At 52.8% G+C, this 15620-nt stretch overlaps 1 protein-coding gene across 1 annotated transcript; it reads left to right on the plus strand.

Moving 5' to 3' along the window:
• The first annotated feature begins 13144 nt into the window (after positions 1-13144).
• LOC142413575 (neuropeptide Y receptor type 2-like) lies at positions 13145-14309 on the plus strand. The gene has a single exon (XM_075509842.1). It carries the CDS (start codon positions 13145-13147, stop codon positions 14306-14308), a length of 1164 nt encoding a protein of 387 aa, XP_075365957.1. The 3' UTR covers position 14309.
• The last annotated feature ends 1311 nt before the right edge of the window (positions 14310-15620 follow it).

Here is a 15620-nt window from a genome sequence, read left to right on the forward strand (position 1 = left end):
CTCAGAAAGATTCTCCTTCTGGAGCTGTTGCCATAACAATGAATGTTTGCAAAGGATGCGATGGGGAGGGAGCGGGGAGAGACGTGCCCTCTGTAAGCACACGGTGCCATGCCCGGCCCCGCAGCTGACGGCGCAGGCGATGCCGAGGACGAGGGGCAGGCCAGCCGAGGATGAGGGACGCACAGGCATGATGCCGGTGATGCGGAGGAGTATGGGAGGAGGAGTCCTTTGGCCCCAAGGGTGGAAGGATGGATGGTCAAACCGGCATGGTCCTGGGAATATTGCACAAATCTTCTGGCCCGTTCCTGGTGTTCGTACGAGCAAGGCTGTGGCAGCGCTTGGTTGGGCAGGTCGCTGCCACCCAAGCCCTGTGCCGGAGCTGTCCCAAACAGCCCTGGGGCCAGGGCCACCGCAGGAGGCAGCCAGGCTGAAGCCGAGGCCAGAGGCAGGCGGTGCCTTTGGGAGGCTGCACCTTCTGCCTCCAGTTTTGACAGCATGGCCAACACTGAGAGTGATGATCTTACCATGGGAACGAATTGATCAAAGAGCCCTGCTCTTTGCTCCCCATTCAAAGTTCACAGACTGACTTAGTTGTAAAAGGAGCCAGGCAGGATCCTTCCTCCTCCTTTTCCAGGGCAATAAGCCAGGGCACTGACTTGCCCAGGACAGCTGTCAAAAGAGGAATAGCCCACCCGGAGACACGGTGCCAGGGCCCCCGCCACTTTTCCCCTTTCTCCAGCTACCAGAGCTGCGCTCCTCTACTTTGCTCTGCAAAATGCTGATGCACAGTGCTCTGGTCCTCAAACGAGGGTGTCATGGGAGGCTGTGCATCTTCTGCCCAGAGCGAATGTCACCCTGAAGGAACGTGGTTGTCTCCGTGGGAAGCTGAGCACCACATGCTACAGCACTTGGAAGCCCTGAGGACTCACAGAGGTAATGCTGTGCAAAGCTGTATTTCCCCTGGCACCTTAAATACCTTTAACGCCTGGGGAGAAATAAGTCTCTTCTCCCTCCAGCACGAAATGGCTTTCGAAGTAGGATTTGCAGGCTCCAGACTCACCTCCCTCAGGTGTCTGGTCTGAGCTCTTCAGTGGAGGCAGAGAGGAAACGCTGCTCATCGAATAATAAATTGCAGACATGCGTCCCCTGAGCAGTTGTTTGGACAGCGTCCCACACGCCTCGTGCCAAATTTGCTGGCCAGGGAAGCTCAGTGGTATTAGCATGTTCCAGTTAATTAGGGTTGTGAGCCGTCCTTTTCATCGCCTGGAAGAGCTGAAAGAAGGACAAACCCAGAGCACTGCCTTTATAAGGCTTTGTGCTTTCCAGCACGGTCTCTGCTCGGCTTGTGCGTGCTCTGCTCGTACCCTGGGGATGCTGCTCCTTCTCCTGGGGGAGATGTCATACCTATCTCTCAGTGTCAGACAGTGGCTTCTGAGTCACGTTTCTGGGGAACACGGAGCCAAATGGATTCCCAGCCAAATCCCTGGGTCGCTATCAGGAGCGGATCTGACCCTCCTGCCCCGGTGTGAAGAATGCACCGACACTGCCGCTGGCCCGGCACCGCAGAGCTGGGCACGGCGCGGATAACCTGCTCCTTGCTGACAGGTAACGTGGGTCCCCACAGGACTAGAAAAGATGGAGCGAGGTAGTGAAGCAGCAAACGCGATCCTGCTGCCTCTACGGCGGTGCTGAGCACCGGAGCTCAGCTCCCGTTAACCTGGTGCCTTTCGGCAGCACCAAACCCATAGAAAACGTGCCATGCCCTCAGTTTTTCCCAGGCACTTGCATTGCCTTCAGTCTTGACGCTTAGGTAGAGTTTACGCTGGGGCTGCCATCAGCCCATCCAGCTCTGCCTGCTCCCGTTGTCACAACCCCATACTTTTAGCACCGTTTGTCACCTTGAGAGTGACAGACTGACCACAGATTTGTAACTTCATCGTGGGACTATGAAGCGGGAGTATCCAGCCTGGGAAAGCAAGACCCTGATTGCAGAACACGCTGCCTAAATGACATGGGCAACTTAGAAAGAAATCCCACCCGGCCAAAGTGTCATCCCTCAGCTGCGCTAGCAAGGCTGCCACTGCCACACACCCAAGCACCCAGGCCCTGTAGTGCACGTAGCCCACTGCTCGGGGCGGGGGGGTGTGCCGGAACGAAGCGTTTTTACCACCTCTTGTATGTACAGGGAACTGAGATGCATCAAGTGATTTGCCCAAAGTCAGACAGGGAGTCTGTGACAGACGGGGAAACACGCTCCTTCCCAAGAACTCAGCCAGATTTCTACTTTATCCGGACAACCGCTGGTGTACGATGTACCGTATTTTTGCAATCCCGGCTCTGAAGAGCTTATCTGACTGCAATTATCCTCTTCTGCAGAAGCTGTTTTCTAGCTGGCTCGGTACACAAACAACAAGCAACAACCCTCTAATAAATTAGCAAAGCTTTGAGTGCAGTGACTTGCAGAAACGGCAGCTAAATGCAGGGGCTGGTTCTGGGCTCTGAGGTGCTGGTGTCTGCCCGGAGGAACCCTGCCAAGCTGCCCCGAGTCCTTCTGCCCTGATGTGAGATGACCAAGGGGATTTTGTGTGTTGGAGGGAGATCCAGGGGTGGGAAGGGAGTGGAAGGGGTAAACCCTCCTCGGCGTTAATCAACTTAATTAAACGAGCCCTGTGGGTTTGCCCCAGTTGGAGCCCTGTCCCTGTCTGCTCGCAGCTCTGCCAGGAGCTGAAGCGTGGTGATGTGTGTCCTCTGTCGTAGGACACAAACCCTGTTAATCTCTTTCCATATGATCTCCTCTTCCCTGCCTCACTGACCCTTGTCCCGAAGACACACTCAACAGCCCCGTCTTCTGTCTGTCCTGAAGGAAAGCAGAGCTGCGGCAGTCCCAGGCCAACCCACACAGCTCGTCTCTCCTCCCGCTTCTCCGGTGCCTCTCACTGCGGTATCAGATCGCTCAGGTATTTCAGCAAAACCTTGCCCCTGATGCTATCTCTGCTCCTCCACGAATTCCAGAAATGTTCATATGGGGACAAAAAGCAGTTACGAAATGAGAACCTGCTTTTAAATTCAGAGACGGTGCAGACAGCTTTCTATCCTCCCTCCCACTTCTGAGCAGCTTTGTGGCTAATTTAGTTCCCAGATGCATCACAGACTCCCAAATCCACCGCATCCGTGAACTCCAGGGCTCAAATGGAAAAGGGGCTTTTGTGTTACCACAACATGCTGATGCTTCTGAGGCTGCTCAGCAAAACACAAGCTTGACACCGCAGGAAGAAGCAGTGGAAATATTTTGGTTACACGCAGGTGGAATTAAACAGCTGTTTGAAAAATGAAAAGCTGCTTTTTTAAAGTATGTCAGTGTTGCTGCTCCAGATGAAGCAGGATGAACTGGAGCATCTGGAAGCCTTGGTAACAGATTTCTTAGAGATTTCTCCCAGGGAGCGATCAGATAATGTGCCTTTCTTTTATGACAGAAGTTGAGCTACAGAGAATGGCTTACAGCTGCACGGCGTTCAGACCGAGGACCTGCCTGCTCTCTGAGGCAGAGCAGATTATGGGCCGATGAAAAGGCAGCCCTCTCCTCTGCCCCATTTCTCAGCTTTTTGACATCACTTTTGCTCCCTGAAGCATAAAATTCATTGTTGTATTCTCAGAAGAGCGGGTGAGCAGACTGGCTTTTGCCTAATCAAAACCCCACCACTGGGAAAGGCTTTCGGGCTGCAAAGGTCCTTCGAATGATCCCATCGTGTTTGAAAGGACACGAGGCTCCTGGCAAACCCGTGCAGGTGTTTGTGTGTACCCAGCCTGTGTGTGCGAATACCGAAGGGTTTGAGGGTCCTGGCACCTCTGCTTGGGGCTGTGGAGCCTTCCACACCCTGGGACGACGCAAGGGACCATCCTCGTATGTCCCCATCCTCGTACTTCAGGGTGTAGTTGCTGGTTGAGGCCGGGAAGACCCTCAGCTGCTTTGGGACCTGTTAGCTGCGTGGGGAGGTCTTTTTGCACCTCGGTGTTCAGGCTGCCACAGCCTGTGCCATGACTGCTCCTCTCGACCCACCGAGAGGGCGAGGGGCTCTGGCACAGCGGACCCCGGCTGTCCCTTAGCTGCCGGGCAGCATCGGGGCTACGCTGCATGCACTCGCCGCCAGCAGTAATTATGTTGTAGCTGGGTGAGATTAGGCAGGCTGGCAGGCAGCCCGTGTCTGCGGTGCCATGAGAAGAGCCTGGCTCCCGGGGAGAGAGCTGGGGAGTGCGAAGGGAGCGGGGGCCAAACCTCTGGACTGACACCCCAAGTGTGCTGAGAGCTCGACCTTCCCTGACTGCGCTGCTCCATGTCACAGGAGGATTGCTTGCAGGGGGACGATTTGTGACCGCATGCATCACCATGGATTGCAGGCAGCAATCCCTTCCAGGGCTCTGTCTGTTCTGCCAAGCACAGAGGCTCTTCGGCTGACTAAGTTATCTGGTCACAGAGGTGAGTTGATGTTTGGGAGCATCTCAGGTTTTGGTGGTAACCTCTCCGCTGGACCCCTGAGACCGTGGGAGAGGACAGTCTTGGGGACTTGCGCTGACTAAGCCATGATTTAAGAGTTTGCATTTGCTGTCATCCAGCAAAGACCACGTGCCAAAAATGACTGGAATTCACCCCATGGTCCTGATGAAGGTTCACAGCTTCAGACTGCAGTGAGTTTCTCTCCTGTCAATCACTGCTTTTTCCCCAGGCATCTTATTCCAGCCCAGGGAAGAGAAGAGTGGGGAGCTATAGCAAAGGACTCTGGGGAATGGGCAAGAAAAGGCTTATGCCAGAGGAGAAAGGAGGAAAAAAATGTCTCTCTCAAGCAGAAATCAACCATCCACTGCTGAGGACCCTGGAGAGGAGGAGTATCCATCCACCAGGAACACAGGGAATAGCATGCAGTTCCCATTAGCTGCTCTTTGCCTCTCCCTGCGGACTGCTGGAGACAGCAACGGCCCCTTCCAAGAGGTTTGTCTTGTCCTGCTCCCCTCCACTCGCAGCTTTCCAGAGCAGCTAAATCAACAGCCTCGGGGAAAACGAAGGGGAAGAAGACACAAAACTCCCATAAAAATCCAGCTAGTGCAGCTCTTGGATTTGCCTGGCTGTCAGCGCCGGTGTGCCGAGCCCTTTCCTTCCTGAAGGGGGGACGGGGAGAGGAAGGGGAAGGATGGGACTCATGGGGACCCTTGTCCGAGTCCTGGGTTCAAGTGCCACTTTCTGTGTGACTTACTTCAGGAATGTTCTCACTCTCCTTTTTCTGCCACTGGAGCGTTTTCTTTTTCCTGGTGTATCACGACTTTTGTGGCACAGAAAGTTAGTTGAAAACCCTCCTCATTTCCGTTCTCACAAAGAAAAGGAAACCAAAGTCCACTGTAGGGGTGAAGAGCAAGACTCCTCCGATAAACTTCTAGCTGCAGATACTTGAAGCCAAGGAGAAGCGTCCTCCTCCCTAACCTCTGGGAGCATCTCCTAGCCCAGGTGAGCTGCAAACTCACGTGTTGCCTGTGGTGGAAATCCTATGCTGGGAACGCACCCGACCTCTTCTCTTTGAAGGCAAAACCTTTGGCCAGGTAGGGAGCTGTGCTTCTCCCGCTTCCCTGTGCTGCCCGCAGGGTGCTTTCCTGGGCTCCCGTGAGCTTGGATTTTGCAGATTTGGACATGAGGATGCTGCTTTTGTGCCTCTCCCTCTCTCTTGCTCCAGGTGTGTGGGCAGTGCTGAGCACCCTAAAATAGAAACTCACTCGGTTCCTAGCTCCACACGGAATCTGGCTCTGGAACAGACCGAGCCATTGCCAAGTGGCTAAAACTTGTCACCGTTACTTTTATTTGCATGCGCAGAGTACCCCAAGGCCTGTCCCGCAGCAGCAGCCTGCTCTGTGCAGGGTGCTGTACAAGCGCCGAGGCAGAGGAGGATGCAGGGAGGTCCATGAGGGCTCTGCTGAGTTGCAGGACCTGCAGACCTCTTGCTGAAGGGGAGATCCAGCCCTGGACAAGACCGTGCCAGTCCCAAACGAGTTTAAAGCCTGAGCAGATGGGAGAGCTGCGGAATGAGGGTGGATGGACACTTGCCCAGGTCAGCGGCACAGACGAGGAGCCTGCAGACCTCCAGCTCCCACCACTTCTCCCTGGAGAGGGAACTGGATGTGGTGGAAAAGCTTCTCTCTCCTCGATGCAAGAAGCCCCTCAGTGGCTGAACACTGTATAAACAGCAGCAGCAGGCTCCCTCCCCCTTTCCATTTCTGTTTGTTAAACACACGCTCCCTGCCTTTCTTTCATTCAGGAGCTAAGACAGCATCCAGCTTTTGAGACGGGGGCTGTCAGTCGCCCTGCAAGAGGGTGCTCTCCGGATGCTCAGGGTGGGGTACCGAAGCTACCCCCGGTGATGAAGCACCTGCCAACAGTCCCGATCCTCGCCTGACTTCCTCGCTTTTCCGAGGACAGTTGCAGAAAAGTGCTTTTCACCCCTTTGCCACAGGTTGACTCCCAGAGAGTGGAGAGGACCGAGTGCTCCATCCTGGCCGGCAATGAGACGATAACTCGAGGTGAGCGGCTTGGTGCCCGAAGGAGGAGGACGCTCTGGCTTTTGCAGGTGGGTCGGGGAGGGCTTGTCCAAGCGGCAGGGCTGAGATGGGGCCAGGTCTTGGCCATGCCACATGGTTCAAGCAAAAAAGGTCCAAGCATCTTTGGGAAATTGAATCTGGGGACCGACAGCCCTAAGAGCTGGAATAGAGAGAAAGTGAACAAGAAATTCTGGCAGGAGAGTTTCGAACGGTCTCTGAGCAGAAGCAGGGAGTCCGGGAAGCAGGATGCTGAGCGAGAGCAGTCAGGAGAGCAGGTTGCTCCAGGGGGCTGCAGAAACCAGGGACATACAGCTACAGAGCAGCGTGCCGTAGGTGTGGGGCTGAGGTGCGCGGCTGTCTGAGAAATCCTGATCTCTGGGGCAGTCTGCCTCCTCATGGCTTGGTACAAACCTCCCGTCAGCTCCTCCGTGCTGGGACTGCACATGTTGCTGGTACTCGGCTCGCTGCCAGAGATCAGTGCCCTCAAAGAGAGAGATGCAAAGGGAGATAGGGGACTGCAGGAGGAAAATTGGTGCTTGCTTTCTTTCTGCACTCATTGCATGTTAATTGTGGAACAGAGAGAGCCTCTTATAGTCCTGTCGTAGCCTGCATTTCACCTACAGAGTTTCTGGTCTGTCCCAAGGCAGGATACTGGGTTCGTTCCCTGGTTGTTCTGTTAGTGGGGTTGTTACTTCTCTCCCCTCCCTTGTTTCACCTACCCCAGACTCCCTAAATTTCAGGAGGCAACAGGTTAACCCAGGTTAACCAGGATCCTTCCACCAGGCTGTCTCTTCCCTTCTGCAGCCCCGACAACTACTGTGCTCCATCGCAGCGTCACCCGCTGAGCCCTGTCTCCCAGCCAGCATTGCCCTGCTCCCATGGCCTGTCCCACAGGGCAGAGGGCCCTGCACTGTTCCCCACTGCTTTCTGTAGGAGAAATTTCCAGGAGAAAGCGTGTATCCCTACCAAACAGATCTCTTCTCATCACCTGCTTTTTCATCCTGTCCTGAGCTGAGTGACTAAGGCATCCTCCTTGCCTTGTCCCCTTCAGAGTCTTTTGTGGCTCCAGCCTAGGCAGGGACATGCAAATGTTTAGAGTGAGGAACCGCAAGAAATCCCTGGGGTATCTCCTCCTCCTTGCACTTTGTCTCCTGGTGCCAGTTCTACCCTGGGGTCCCCTGGGAGCAGCTCTGGGGCCCTGGAGCTTTGCAAGTGCAAGGGTGGCAGTGTGTGTCTGATGCCATTAGGTTTCTGCACCAATGGGCCTGATCTGGACAGATAATTTGCAAAGCTGCAGCAGATGATGGGCAGGTCAGAGGGTCTTCCCTTCTGCCATACTGTCATAGTGGGGCAATCACCCCTTCACTGGGGATGGAAGGACCTGGGACAATTTCTATCTGCTCTTTGGCTTCAGGAAATCATCCCAGAGCTTCTGTTTGCCCTGAAATCAGCCCATCACACAGAGAAGGCAAAAAGCCCTCCCCTCCATCACTCACACTTTGCATTTTCATGCTGCTCCTGAAATCTATGTTCAGGTTTTATCCTGAGAGATGAAGAGTCCTCTCTGGTGGTGAGCGCAGGAGGCTGGAGTTAGCAAATCTGGGCTCTGTTCCCAGCCCTGCCGTGGATGTGCTGTGTGGTCTCTGGCAAGGTGGTTAACCTCCGTATCTCAGTTTATTGTGTTCTCCTCCCTTAAGTGCTGTGCTGTGGGGTGCAGGGCTGAACACTGCTGCCTCTCAGGTACTGTAGGGGAACATGAAGGTGGTAGAAGGTGGCTTGCCCCAGGGTGACAACCAGGTTCTGGTGACGAGGGATGGTCTCAGACCTCTTTGCCAGGGACACCTGACTGCTGCCAGATTTGGGACTAGGGATGAGATGAGTCAGTGCTCCAGACTGGGCTGCTGGAGATGAAGGGGTTTCATGGAGTTGAGCTGCTTTGGAGGAAAGACACAGCATGAAATAAATCAGTGAGCCAAGCCATGAAAACATCCATCAGCCTCAGCTCTCACTCCCCAGTGTTGCTTTAGAAAGAGATTGTGGCTGTCATTAGCCAGAGAGCAGAGGCTGGCCCAAGCTCCTCCACTCCGTCCTTTTGAATCAATGATAACTGTGACACGATTGTAATTTCTGGCCGCACTCTGAGTAATCTGCGTCCTTACCTCCCTCTTTTCTGCACCCCTTGCCCCCATGCTCCGTGCCTGCTGGCTGCAGCGACCCCAGTCTCACTGCTTGGGACAAAAAGAGGAATTTTAATTAACAAGCTCTGTTTTCTCCAGCCCTCTGCCCACCCCTCCAGCCCTGCTTCCTGAACCCTGCCAGGCTTTGCAGATGGCTCTTCCAGGCCTGGATGTGCCCTGACAGATCTGGACCAGGCTGGCTGCGTGCCCAGGGCTGCAGCAGGGACACGGAGGGAGCTGGGCTGTCCCCAGGAAGCAGAGATGCACGTGAGTCCCAGGGCACCTAGTCCAGGCCCTCTGCAGGAATGGATTTTGGAGGTGTCACGGTGGTCACTGTCCCTTGAAGTCACCCACAGCAGTGTGCTCAGTGAAGGGCTGAGGTTTTGCAGCTCCTCTGTGCTTCCCCTTCCTCTTCCTCCATTCCCAGAGGCTGAAGCCTGCTGGCACAGGGAAGAGCTCTCCGCCTTGTTGGGAACCATCCCTGGGTCCCAGCCCTGCCTCAGGCTGAACCTCAGCTGGAGGAGAGGGTGAGAGCAGGATCCAGGCAATGCCCCGTTTCTGCGTCCCTCCATGGCAGCCCAGCACAGAGGAAAGGGCTTAGGGTATTATTTCTGCCTCCTCCTGGTCTGCCCTGCTGTTTTGTTCTCCCAAAAGCAGTTGGCTCTCAGCTCCAAGGATTTTTCCATCTAGCCTGGCAGGCCCACTGGGCACGGGAGCGTGCACCTGGCAGCAGCCTACACATACGCCAGCATTTCCATTACTTGCTGGAACGGACCTCGGTCCACTCCTAGCAGCATCTCTGCAACCTCCAGGCAGCCCCTGGAGTGGGAACTTTTATCATGACCATTTTGTCTCTTAATTAAAATGCTTTAATTGATTTTTAATAGTTCCCCTTTGGAAAAAAAACCAAAGCAGACCAAATCAAATAATAACTCCATTAAGGCCATTTTGTTAGGAAGCAAAACAGCTCCAATAATCATGATGTTCCTGGCTCCTCTCAGATGGTGGGTAGCTGCCAGTCTCCAGCGAAAGGAAATAGTCTGAGATGTGAACACGGGAACCGGCAGCCAGTTGGTGGGCGAGATGGGGAAAAAGGGAAGGGAGTGTCTACTGGTGTCGTGCCAGGATTTGGGTACCGAAGATAAATGGGACAGGCAAGCCACAGAAAAGGGGTAACAAGTGATAGTGATAAAGTAATGCTAGACAATCTGGAAGGTATGAAAACCCAGACGGAGAGCAAGCAGGGAAAGCACAGCCACTGAAAGTGTGTCCAGCCCTTGCTCTGTTTCCTTCACGGACTTTGCTCTTCTGGCAGTAAGGTTTGCTTTGGGGCCAGATGCAGCACGGGTGTCTGAGGGGAGGCTCCGCGCTGGGCTGCTGCTGCGTGTGGGTCGGGCTCTGTCGAAGAGGCTGTGGCTGTGCCACCTTCCTGGGACCCTGCCTGTTACCCTGCTCCGTTTCCCACTGCGTTGGCTGTGCAGGGTGGCTTTGAGCTCCTCTCTCCTGCCGTAGAAGTTGGGGCCCCCCTTTTGTCTTTGGGGTTACCTTTCCAGGGCTGGGGGCAGCTGTGTCGTGGAGGTCTGAGATCACCCTGAAGCAAACCCTCACCCCAGCAAATCCACCCACTTTTCCCTCCTGCTGCTTAAAGCTACCTTCCTACCCTCTTAGCGGTAGCTATATGGTCGCCATTAGCACGGTATATGACCCCAACAACTTCATTTACAGGAATCATTGGCATAAATTGGCCAGCAGAGTTAGACAAGTCAGGCAAGGCAGTGGACATGGAGAGGGCAGGAGACAGCAAGGGGTGGTCTACCACAGGCAGCTCTTTTGCTGGCTCTCTGCGGGGGCCCCGGCTTGCAGCCGGCCAGGCAGATTCCTAGGAGCAGCTCCCAAGGGAGCACAACCCTTGCTCTGAGGAGCGATGAAAGAACAAGCAGCCATTTATTATTCATTGCAATGTAATTGCTGCCACCTTTACCATCTTGCCACCATTATTTTATGCTATTTGTTTAAGGAACTAGCTTAAATGCAGGTGCTCTGCACAGAAAGCATTCTCCCTTCCCAAGGACAGGCTGTCCTTAAAACTTTTGGCTTGCAGGGCACGGACCTGCAGGAAGCCCACCAGCACCCAGTCAGCAGTGCTCCCGTCTCACCCAGTACAAACCCAGAGCAGTTTGTTCCCCAAGGAGGTTGAGAAGGTGCCCAGCAGGCTGCTTCTAATTCCCAGCTTCGTTTAAGCCCTGTGCCTCCCTCCCTCAGTGACAGGGCGTTATCCCCTCTCTCTGCAGGTCAGAGAAAATGTGATGCTCTGGAGATCGCCCTGTTTGGGCAGGGTGATTACTTTTGCTCACTTTTGATCAAGTGTGCAGTGGGAATGGGGCCCCCCCACCCAGTACTGGGGAGAGAGGGTATGTGAGGGGCCATGTCCACCCCTCTCCACGTACCCCAGCAGCAATTCTGAGACACAGAAGCGGAGAAGGAGCCAGTAACAGAGCTGGCTTTTCTCCTGCTGTGTTTGGACTGAATGAAAAACCCTGCCGTGACAACACTCTGCTGTTACAACGGCACCAAACGCTAGCCGGGGGTTCCAGACTGAGTCAGTTCTGGCTCGTCAGTTGGGCTCCCTGCTCCCAGAGCCATATTCACGCAGATGTTTGAGCACCGCGTGGCAGGAGGCTCACTGACGCCGGAGCTTTGGCTCTCGGGCCCGTTTGTGCCTGGACGCTCAGCAACGGCTCTGCAGGAGGCTTGTTCACAGCTTCAGCTGTTTGCCCCCTGCACATGCACATCCCTGCAGGAGCTCCCTCCTCTGCAAAGCTGGCGGATGCCTGGCTGTCACCAACACTGAGGGGATGGACAGGTTCTTTTAGGGATCCTTGGCAGAATGATGATGGCACTAAATCATGGTTACAATTAAAGCGTTATTTCTGTAACAGGATATTATGATTAGTATAGCACAGAATTTATGATTGGAACAGCACAGGATTTCTCCAAGCAGAATCAGTGTAGTATAATCTACAAGTAGTGTAATACAGAATTTATAATACAACTTAACTTATAATTTATAATCACCTGGACCCTCTGCAGATCGGGTCAAATCCTAATACACAGTTTGCTGTATCAATATAACAATCATAATCTAGACTCAAAAATCCTATGAAAGAAGACGAGTCACTCACTCAATCCTTGGAGGAAGCAGAGCACGGTGGGGCATCCCTGGCCATGGGGGGTCACAGGTCCCACTGTACAGCCGTTCCCACTTAGGACTTGTAACTGCTTGATTTTATGGACAGTGCTCTGTGTGCTGTTACGCTTCCCTGTTCTGTGACGGGGTCATCAACACCACCTGGCTGGCCAGGTGCCTGGGACCTTCAAGGCCAGCAAGGACAGGAGTAATCGGCCTGGCACCCAGGAACCTTGAGTCTGGCAGGGAGGGGAAGACGAAAACTGTTTGGTTTGTCTACTTGGTTCACAGGACTTTCAGGGCCTGATAATGAGGGAACAGGAATGAATACGTGACCCGCTTGGTCATAGAGAATGGCTGCTTGCCCCATAAAATGACGTTAGTTATGATAACCACATTACCAGCAGTCGGGAGCAGGGAGTACTGGTCACACTGGGTTGAGCTGGGTGGTAGCATCACTAGCAGGAGCAGTGGCAGAGACTCATGGAGAGACAGGGTGACAGATATTTTCACTGGGAGAGGTGAGAAATAAGAAACTGAAAAAAACTGGTGCACAATCTGGAAATAAATTGTTATGGGGAGGTGGAGAACAACACCTTGAATTTGAGAGTGTCTTGTTATTTTTCTCCTTTCCTAGTTCTTAAGGAGTTAGGACTCAGGGCATTTTTGTAGGCAAGTAAATCTCATAACAGATGACCAACACCATTGTTGATTTCTTCTGTCAGCCCCAAGAGGTTCCAAATTTTTGGCTTGTTTGAAGCGACTTCCCTATTTTGCAAAGCCTAGCCTGAAGAAGCAGGAGAGGCAGTGTGCAAATGAGCAGATCTCTTCAGGACCCACCAGTCTGCCCCTGGCTGGTTGAGGGGTTTTTCCCTGTTCAATTCAAAAAAACAGAACCTCAGAAACTTTTGTGAAAAGTTGCATTTTTCCCTAACCTTTCCTTGGGGAATTGGCATTCAGCTGATCATAGGCTCTAACAGGAGGTGTGAGAGAGCTGAACGGCCATTCACTGTGAGGAAGGATGGGGGGAAGGCAGAAGGAAGGAGGATGTCAGTGCTGCTGCTGTTTAGCCCAAAATGCTGTGTGGGACATGCCCTTTGAGTTTCAGTTCTTGCAGATGCTCTGCTGTCTCCCGTGCTCTCACTTCTGCTGTGTCTGTGTTCCAGACCTCCTCCTCCTCCTGACGGAAGGGCTCAGGCCAGGCATGGGACCGTTGGAGGGAGCCAACAGTACCCTCACTGTGGAGAAGACAGCATTAGATGAGAAGCTGCCACAGGGCTGGCATGCCGAGGACTTTGTCACTTCTAGCCAGGACCTCTCTGGGTCCCGCAGTGTTATGATGGACAGCACCAAGATCCTGGGGGTCCAGGTTGTTCTGATTGCTGCCTACTCCCTCATCATTCTGCTGGGGTTCATCGGCAACTCCTTGGTCATCTACATCATAGTGAAGTACAAGACCATGAGGACCGTCACCAACTTCTTCATAGCTAACCTGGCCCTGGCAGATCTGATGGTGGACACACTCTGTCTGCCTTTCACCCTAGTGTACACGCTGCTGGATGAGTGGAAGTTTGGAGCTGTTCTTTGTCATCTGGTCCCTTATGCTCAAGCTCTGAGTGTCCATGTGTCCACTCTCACCCTAACTGTGATTGCCCTGGATAGGTACCGGTGTATTGTTTTCCACCTGGACAGCAGGATTTCCAAGAGGCTCAGCTTCACCATCATAGCTGTCATGTGGCTAGCAGCAGCTGTCCTAGCAGGTCCTCTGGCCATCTTCAGAGAGTACCGGTACGAGGAAATCCCATCCATCAACCTCAAAATGGCTGTCTGCTCAGAAAAATGGCCTTCTGGTAATAACAGAGATGCCACTATCTACAGCCTGTCCATGCTCCTCCTGCAGTATGTTTTTCCTCTTGCAATTATTTGTTATGCCTATACCAGGATCTGGTTCAAGCTGAAAAATCATGTCAGTCCCACTTCTAGGAATGAAAACCAGTGCCGGAGGAGGAAGACAACGAAAATGCTAGTGATGGTAGTTGTGGTATTTGCAGTCTGTTGGCTCCCCTTCCACATATTCCAGCTTGCCATTGATCTTGATCTGGTTCTTATCTTCCATGAGTACAAACTCCTGTACACTGTCTTCCATGTCGGAGCCATGTGCTCTACATTTGTCAACCCCCTGCTCTACGGATGGATGAACAAGAACTACCGGAACGGCTTCCTTATGTTCTTCCGTTGCCAGAACAAGCCAGAAAGCATCCACACTGAAGGATCAGTTAGAGGGAGGTCGTACATCTTCAGGGCCAACACCCTAAATGGGAGCATCAAACAGACTCCTGGCAATGGACCACTGCCCACAGAGGTTTAGGGATGGGACATCCACCTCCAGGACTGAGGCTGACTGAGCCCAGAGACATTCTTGGGTGAATGCCTTTTTTTTTGGTGGGACATTGTGTTGCCAAAATATTATAGCTACTGCAGCCACGTAGAAATACTCCCCTGTATCTCTCAAAACAATAAATCTGGTGTATTTCTGTCTGACCAAACAAATGAATTTTTCCTTTCTCTGCGTTCAAGTTATACAAGCAGAAGCACAAAAAATCACACACAGAGGAGGCTTTCATTTAGCCAGCAAAATACGCCCTTTTTGCTATTTCCATTTGCCAAAGTGGGTTGCTCAACCTTTTACCCCCTAACATATTACACATTACAAATGCAGAACCTTTATTGTGTATGCTTGTTCATCTGTACGTCTCCTACCCAAAAGCCTTAATGATCCATCTTTAGCTAATGCCTCCAGGGGGAAGGAGACCTACTCTCTTCTGCAAACACGGGCTGGTTAGTGCCATCACTCCGCAGGCCTGGGAAGGGAGCGGGCTGGTGCAGGTTGAACCTGGGCAATCCATGATCTCTTGCAAAGCGTTTACATGAATCTGCATTTGCAGGCACAGGATGAGCTCTCGTCCCCAGAAAGCCCAGGAGGTGGCAGTGACACTACTTACCACAGCTTCCTTTACAAGTGGCTTTGGGGACACCTCATTAGCCAGGGAGCTTGAGGGCCAGTGCCCTGTATTTAGCAAGGAGGAGAGCAGGCAGAGAAGCAGACAGGAAAGAAAAGAGTTGGGGCAGCTGATCAAGAGGACTGAAACTGAACCTAGGGGTTTGGAAAACGTGTTTTCCTCCAGACCCTAAGATGTGGCTCCTGTCATGCAATAACTTGATGGGTGCCAGCATGACCAGAGAGGCAAAACTGCAAACACCACCATTCTCCAAGGCACTCAGAGGGTTTTAAAGCTTTTTTCTTTCTGGGGTTGGAGGTAGTTTGGGTCTGTACATGGCTGCTTCAGTTCAGAAGACAGATGTAACCTGCTTGCATGGTTATCACAGATATGGTGTCCTCTGGCAGAAGAAGACATGGAGACGAAGATGTATTCTTTCATACCAAACTATATGTTCTCCTCCCTAAGGCTGTGTCAGCTGGGGAGCATATTTTTAGCTCTGCCATCAAAGGAAGCTTGATTGCTACTGTGATCTCAGCAGCTCGTCATTGGTGTTGTCTCTAAAAGTCAGTGTTCATCACATTGGAAGTAACTCCCAGATGCAGGAAAGAGACTCAACAGACCTCCTCATTAAAGATAAAAAGAAAAGAAAAACTTTGATTCGTAGGTCTTCACTAGAGC

This window comes from Mycteria americana, chromosome 8, assembly GCF_035582795.1.
Source record: "Mycteria americana isolate JAX WOST 10 ecotype Jacksonville Zoo and Gardens chromosome 8, USCA_MyAme_1.0, whole genome shotgun sequence".
Classification (NCBI taxonomy): domain Eukaryota; kingdom Metazoa; phylum Chordata; class Aves; order Ciconiiformes; family Ciconiidae; genus Mycteria; species Mycteria americana.